Source organism: Anolis sagrei, chromosome 4, assembly GCF_037176765.1.
Source record: "Anolis sagrei isolate rAnoSag1 chromosome 4, rAnoSag1.mat, whole genome shotgun sequence".
NCBI lineage: Eukaryota > Metazoa > Chordata > Lepidosauria > Squamata > Dactyloidae > Anolis > Anolis sagrei.
The window spans coordinates 55,723,084-55,731,111 of record NC_090024.1 but is presented as its reverse complement, the minus strand read 5'-3'; the positions used below and the strand labels follow the sequence as shown (position 1 = coordinate 55,731,111).

Genomic DNA, 8,028 nt, shown 5'->3' with positions numbered 1-8,028 from the left:
TTTGCTTTTGTTAAGTCTGTTCCATCCATTCCTCTTCTGTTGAGTGTGAAGTACTTTTGCACTTTTAGGTTTACAGTGATTGAAATAAGATGATGAAAAGGGGGTAATGGAGAAACAAAAGGAAGCATGAGAGACTTTCCAAAAGCTCAAAAAGTGGGGTGATAGGGATTAATTGGGACACTTTGAAAGTATGGAGCAAATTTCCAAAATTTAAGCTCAGAGTAACCTAAATATCCATAAGTTCATTCTTCCATTGTAGTCCAACAAGACCTATTCAACAAGAGAAGCATATTTGCAACTTTTTAAACAGTTCCATTGTCACTCTATCATTCTATTCTATAGATGACAAACAAGCCTTAAAACATATTCCTTTGGGGGGGGGGGTACTATTCAGTTGCTTTCTATACCAACTATGGAATGTGCTCCACTTAGTTGGCTTTGATGACAACTTGGAAATTTTCAACTGGCACAAAGTATAGCCTCTTGGGTCCTTGTTAGGCCCAGCTGGTGAAGACAGTTACACTGCTTATATTCCTGTCTTGTTTAGGGACTAATTTCAAGAACTAATCTTAAGCATTAAAGCACTGGTTCCCAACCTTTTTTTGACCAGGGACTACTTTGACCAGGAACTATTTGACCAGGGACTACTTGACCAGGGACCACTCTCCAACAGTAGTACCAAAAGGGTTATGAAAAAAAATTGGTCAACTCTAGATTTGGTTTGCAGTGCTATTTCAGAAAATTGCATTGGATAGATCATATCAACTCTAGTTTCTGATCACAATATATGCCATGGTCAGCAACGAGGAGTGGCAGGCGGCATGAAAGAAATGGAAATAAAACAAATAGAGGAAGGAGACTTGTGAAGCAGATTTTCATCCTCCCAGCCCACTGGTGTTCTGCAGCCCACAGGTGAAAAACCACTGCTTTAAAGCCTGAATCAGTTTAGGGGGCAAGCTATTTGAAGAATTACCTGTACCGTTATGAACCTCAACCTGTCCTAAGATTGACCATGTTGGTTGTTGCTGTTATTATGTTTTTGTTTATTTATACCTCACTTTTTCTCTACACAAAGGACTCAGAGGCTTACATGAAAAGCATTTCAACACAATTTAAAATCCAAAAATATACAAACATTAAAACAGAATTAACCATCAATTGTATTAATAAAAATAACACTCAAAATCAGTTTTTATTAAAGTATTCAGTGCTATATTATTAATGCATCATTAAGTGACATGAAGAAATAGTTGTGCCTTCACAGCCTCTAATCTGGAGAACTCCCTTCCAAGCAATGTGTGTAATTCATTTTTATTGAATACTTCAATTTTTGCCAAAAATGCTTCTAAAACATCTTTGAAATCATTAACGATTTTCTACCCTCAGGTTTAGTCAAAATGAAACACAACATACAACCAAAAAAGGGGCATAGAGGGGGAAGATATTATAACTTTGGTGTTAGGTTTCAAAAGGATCATTCAAGTGGCATGAAATTCATGAGATTTGTAATTTGGGGCTCATCCAGATAGGACAAATGTGTCCAGTGGTTGCAGTATTTTTTAATGTATACGTCAGTGTTTCATTATTAAATATCCAAGCAACATTTATCTTGCTCCAGACTACTTTTCTGCAATGCCTGGAACCAATTCTAACATTTTATTCCCTCTGTCAGGTTATTTTTTTTCAACTCTCAGATGTATAGAACAAAAAGGGATATTTCACTTTCTTATCTCCCAGGGCATCTCTACTAAAGTCAACATGGGGTTCTCAAGTCATGCTAGATTAATCTTATCTTTTTTCAAGAGTTTACAAGCTTGGTTGATATAGAAAATGCTGTAGATGTAGAATATCTGAGTCCAGTAAGGCCTTTGATTATGTCCTATTATCATTTTGCAAAAAAAAAAAACCTAGTAAAATGTAGGCTAGACAATACTATTGTTAGGTGAATTTGTAATTGGTTGAGCAATTGAACCCAAAGGGTGCTCACCAATGGTTCCTTGTGAGGTGCCACAGGATTCTGTCCTAAGCCCAGTGCTGCTCAACATCTTTATTCATGACTTAGATGAAGGTTTAGAGGGCATGTTTATCAAGTTTGCAGATGACACCAAATTGGGAGTGATAGCTTATACTCTAGAAGACAGAATTCAAAATAATCTTGACCGATTAGAGACTGATTGGAGAGCTGGGCAAAAATTAACAAAATGAATTTCAACAAGTAGAAATGTACGATACTACACTTAGGCAGAAAAAATGAAATGCACAGATACAAGATGGGTGACACCTGGCTCAACAACAGTCCATGTGAAGGAGGTCTTGAATCTTAGTAGACAAGTAACTGAACATGAGCCAACACTCTAATGCAGCAGCTAAAAAGTCAATGGGATTTGGGACTGCACCAAAAGGTGCATGTCCAGTTCAGTGGTTCTCAACCTGTGGGTCCCCAGATGTTTTGGCCTACAACTCCCAGAAATCCCAGCCAGTTTTCCAGAACCACTGGTCTATATCAAGAGAAGTAATGGTTCCTCCATTCTGCTTTGGTCAGACCTCACCTGGAATACTGTGTACAATTCAGGGCACCACAATTTGAGATATATTGACAAGCTGGAATGTGTCCAGAGGAGGGCAACTAAAATGATCTAAGTTCTAGGCACTATGAGAAGTGGCTTAAAGAGCTAGAGGGGAGACATTATGTATAAATATTTGAAAGGATGTCAGAAAAGGTGTGTTTTCTGATGCCCTGGAAACAATGGGTTCAAAGGCGATTCCACCTGAACATTAGAAGAACTTCTTAACTGTGATAGTTATTCAACAGTGGAACTCTCTCACTCAGAGCATGGTGGAGCATCCTTTCTTGGAAGATTTTAAAAAGGCTGGATGGCCATCTGTCAGAGGTGCTTTGTGTTTTTCCTGCCTGGCAGGGGGTTGAACAGAATGACCCACGTAGTCTCTTCCAATTCTATGATTCTGATTCTATACTGACTACTTAATGTGGGATGAAAGCAGAAGATATTTACCCATTCATACATCAATACTTGCTAGTGGGCTTGGGACTGAACAAATAAATGTATAAAAACATATAAAATGAATGCACTCTGTAGTAGATCCCTTTATTTTGAAATAAAAGCCACTTTATTTTTCTCGTACAAAATGTATTTAAAACATGAAACAAAACAAGATGTTTACACAGTTAGACAGCTCCTGAGAAGTACAGAGTTGGAAATAACAAATCTATTTCAGTTTGAGTCAAGCACTTAGTTGGTGATATAAACATAAAACCTAGGGGTTTTTTTACACCATCTGTTGTAAAGTTTTTATAAATATTTAATACAAAATGCTCAAACTTTACATATAGAGAATTGATCATACATTAGTTTGTATTTTCAACTCTTTCAGGACAGTAAATTTGGTAATTTAAAGAGATTGCTCAGTGAATGTACATTGCAGGCATTGAGAATCCTTACTGCCATCACAATAATATGAATGTTTCTACATTCAAACAATTTATGTGTTAATTGTGCAGCATATTCTGCATTCCAAATGCAGAGCAAGCAAATGGCACTACTTTTTAAATGTGAAAAACCTTGTCCAGCTAATAAAATCAAGCAACCAAAATATATTTACAGTCCTTTGCATATAAAGTACTCAACACTCTTTGGATATAGTGCTCAGCATCACATAAGGAGGGCAATCATTCCCAAATTACAACTGGAAAGTTGAGAGATAGTGACTAGTCCAAAATCACCTATGTAGAAAATGTGTGGCCAAGCTGAGATGTGAATGTGGAATATCTATCTTCTGCCATAGGGCACCTCCTCTTAATAAACATTACCTAGACTGAAAAAGTGGAACAGATATAACATGATTTGACATGGAATTTATTCTGTTTTATACTTTTATCTTGTTTCTATTGTCTCATCCTAACCAGTCCAACCCTCAAACATACTTTGTGATTTGTATTGTCGAAGGCTCTCACAGCCAAAATCGCTAGAGTGTTGTGTGGTTTTCGGGCTGTATGGTCATCTTCTACCAGCATGTTTTGCCTGCATCTGAAGATGCCAGCCACAGGTGCAGGCAAAATGTCAGGAGAAAATGCTGCTATAACATGGCCATTCAGGCCAGAAACCATACAACATTCCAATTCTTCATGATTATGGCTATTTAAATTGACTCCAAAAGTCAGAATAGAGTTCTAGATTAATATATTTTTGCTTCAATAAATTATACCATTAAAAATTCTGAAGTTGATACAAGACTAAAACCATGTTAAAATTACATAAATATTCTCTAAGAATGCTGTTGTTCTATAGGGTCTCATTTTCTGTGTGATTCTTGAAGAATATGTCTCTGTATATTGTTTGATGTAAAACTAGGTTAAAATAAAAGACCGGATTTCTGTACAACATTTCACTCAAAGTAAATCTGTGTGTAGTAGACAAAGCAATAAAGGGACTGAGAAACCTGGTTACGGAATACCAGGTTCTGTAGACTATATTGACAGGGAATCAAGCAAAACCACCTTAGACACTGCCTTTCCTAGGAAAACCTTATGAAAAATGAATGCAATCACCATAAGTCTTGGAGGTACGTACATACACAGGTTCCTTTTACTTTTTTAAAAGAAAAAATGACTTTGGTCATGACATATAAAACCAGATAATCTTTTATCTTCTATCATTGTGATCTGAGAAAAAGATCAAGATACTTCATCAAAACTAAATAACAACTTAATGCATAAAATATTAAATTTGTGGAATACTTGTGTATGGAACATTTTGTTGTGTTTTCCAAATTCAGCACCCCAAAGTACATTAAAACAGATATATTTCTAATAGGACCAATTTAGTATTCATCACTCTAGTTTCATACATATGCATCTTTTTTTATCAGATATAGAGACTTCAGTTTTAGATTTCCAAAATGGTATCCCTTGAGGGAAAACTGAATATAGAATAAAAGTTATGGGCCATTTAAAGCTCTGTACTGATCTTCAACACTTGCAGTATTTTCTCTGGATTCCGCAGACCCAGGAAAATAATCAATCTTGTACTAAAGACTAAATAATAAACAACAGACATACAACAGAAAAGATAAATTTACAAAAACCAATTGCACCCACCACAAAAAAAAAGTTTAAGCAAATTTAGTGCAACTAGTTCTGGAAGACAAAATTATGTTCCTGGCAGATATTGTACAGTATTCTATAAACTTTAAAGCTTGCTTTTCTTCAATAATGCAGACCTTTTCTCAGTGTTGCAGGTTTCTGAAATAATCACCACTTACGATTCAACTGATTTAGACATTAGTAGCACCAGCCTAATACGGCATAAGAAGACAATGTAAAACAGAAAATATCAACAAATTTGAATATTAAAATTTCATCATAATTATATCAATTTCTGTAATAGGCAAGGCATTTGTTTTTAATTGTTTAAATGTCTTGGATTCAGACTTTACTATCCTTAAAAATTATATTGTTTGTTACTGGGTACCTTCAAGTTGTTTCCAACTTATGAAGATGCTAAGACAGTGGTTCCCAAACTAAGGCCAGATCAGATGCAGTCCTCCATAGTCATTTACCTGGCCCCCCACCCTAATCTGAAACAATCCTAATTAACTTGACTATCTTATCAGCCAAAAGTAGGCCCAAACTTCCCATTGAAATACTGGTAAATTTATGGTGCTTAAAATTGTTTAGTCTAAATACTGTACTGTTTTTCATGAGATTTTAGCACATGGAAGATGTGTGCAGTGTGCACAGGAATTTCTGTCTTTCTTTTCCAAACTATAGTTCAGCCCTACAACAGTCCAAGGGACCATGAACCAACCCTTTGCTTAAAACATTTGAGAACCCCTGTGCTAAGGGGAATCTATCTCAGGGTTTTGTGTTGATAATGAGTTTGCTGTTGCCTTGCTCTGAGACAGAGTGTGTAACTTACCCAAGTTCATCCAGTGGGTTCCCATGACTGAGTGGAGATTCAAATCCTGGTTTCCAGTAGTCACAGTCTAACACTCAATCCACTACACCACACTGATTCTGATTGACATAAGATAGCTATGACTAATTAGAGTGCAACTAATTTCCATAAGTCTAAGCATGGCTAAGTCTAGAACCAACCCAATGCTGTTAACATATATAACCTTTTTCAGACCTCTCATTTGAAGCATTGCAGAAAGCACCTCAAAAATTCTACTTCATGTCTCTTAGCCCTAACAAATTATAGGTATATAAACATATTATATGAAGAATATCAACCAAAATGTTTCATCGTAACAGCATACATCAGGCAAGCCCATACACATAAACTGCAAAGCAACGCTACCATGTGATGTAGAGAGTTGGCACAGACTGTGTTTTTATATCTCTTAATTTGGTTTTTCCATTTTGTCAGAGACAGGCATTAACAAGTATTGGCTGGTACTACCATTTTTCCCCCTCCTCACATCCATCATTTGATGTGATTAACGTAATGTTTTATATTCATCAGGTGAGCAGAGTAACAAACACTACTGTTTAATCTGAAATATCTGAAGCTGAAATGCTGGTCTTCACCATTGTTTTCAAAAGCATGTGACTGTCACCTTATACCTAACAGCTGGTAAACTGACTGGGATTTCTGGGAGTTGTTGACCAAAACACCTGGGGACCCACAGGTTGAGAACCACTGCCTTATACATTCCATCCAGCATATTCTTACAGAGCTTATGTATAAATATTTAGTGAGAAGTAAGCTTCAAAATTCCAATATCTATTGCGATGCTTCCCTTTTCCTCTTCCTCCTCCTCCTCCTTCTCCTGTTGTTGCTATTGTTGTTTTGTTGTTGTTATTGAGAGGCTTTTACATAATTCAACTACATCATACATATTCAAAGTTAATTCCTTTTCTATAGGCTGCTCCTAAAGTAGCCACAATGAGACAATGCACATAAGAAATATCAACAAGTTTAGGAGAAGACCCTGTTTGCAAAAAATAAAATAAAATAAAATACACTTAACATGATTTGAAAATGGAGGGAAAGAAAGCAGAGGAAGGGAGGGAGGGAAGAACCAGGAGGATACGGCTAGATGGCTGATTAGCATTTGTTACTCCAAAGCTTCTCAAGATACGTTATACTGGTACCAAGATTCCTGTCTCTATATGCCAGGGACCAGTCCCATATTTGTGCCACATGGGTTTTTTTTTCCTTTCCTGGAAACTCACAGGGCTAGTACCACTCTGTCTACCACAAGTTTGATAGCACTGTTTTAATTCATTACTTGAATTGCAACCAAAGAGGTTTGGTGTTTTCAAAGAACAAAAAAATTAGAAACCCAGAAAAGAGGGTTTCTGGAACAGGCCATACAGCCCAGAAAACTCACAGCAACCCAAATAAGAAACTATTTCAACATTTGGCTATAGTGTCCTAGCATATCTTTCTATTGAAAAAGGCAAATGAATCAAGCGAAGCTTGCTACCACCCACACAAAAAGCAGCAATTGTTGGTCCTTAGTTATCAATATTGTAAATAATGTAAGGTAGATGCAGAAAGGGGGGAAACCCTGAAAATGTGTTCCCCATTATAAAAAGGCTGTTTTACCTCGAAAGTATAGTTTTAAGAACAGGTGAGATTACATGAAGTATAATTCCCACACAGTGGCTTGAAGTAAGGCACAGATATGTTGACGGTGGTAAACTTAATGTAAAGAAAGCATTTTGATAACCACTCCCATTGGAAAAAAGAAGAAGAAATATGCTATATTCAAGCTTTAAAACAGCTACCCAGTGGAAAAGGTGATGATTTTCTTCAGGATTATCAGCACTTTATCTCTTAACACAGGTTTCTGCTAATGTCCTAAACTTGGGTTCCAGCTGATCTAAAAAGTCAAGCGCCTCTTCTTCTTGCTGATCAGTGCAGCAGCCTATGGAGCCAGCTGGAGAGCCTCTTCCTTCATAGTTATATGAAAGGATATAGTCATCCGAATGCTTATGCTCTTCATCCTGACCACACAAATACACTTTCTGCATAGGAGGGAAAAGTCAAAAATTACTGA

The 8,028-nt window shown here is 36.6% G+C and overlaps 1 protein-coding gene across 2 annotated transcripts in view; it reads right to left on the bottom strand.

Annotated features, from left to right (window-relative positions):
• Positions 1–3,082: 3,082 nt before the first annotated feature.
• The window catches only part of LOC132774785 (desmocollin-2-like), a 39,014-nt gene continuing 34,068 nt past the window's right edge, over positions 3,083–8,028 (bottom strand). The window contains exon 16 of one of the 2 annotated variants that reach the window (XM_060775209.2): positions 3,083–7,996. In XM_060775209.2, coding sequence (XP_060631192.2) covers positions 7,799–7,996 — 198 coding nt within the window. In that variant the 3' untranslated portion in view covers positions 3,083–7,798. The remainder of the gene's footprint in view (positions 7,997–8,028) is intronic. The other variant, XM_060775210.2, reaches the window with a different exon arrangement.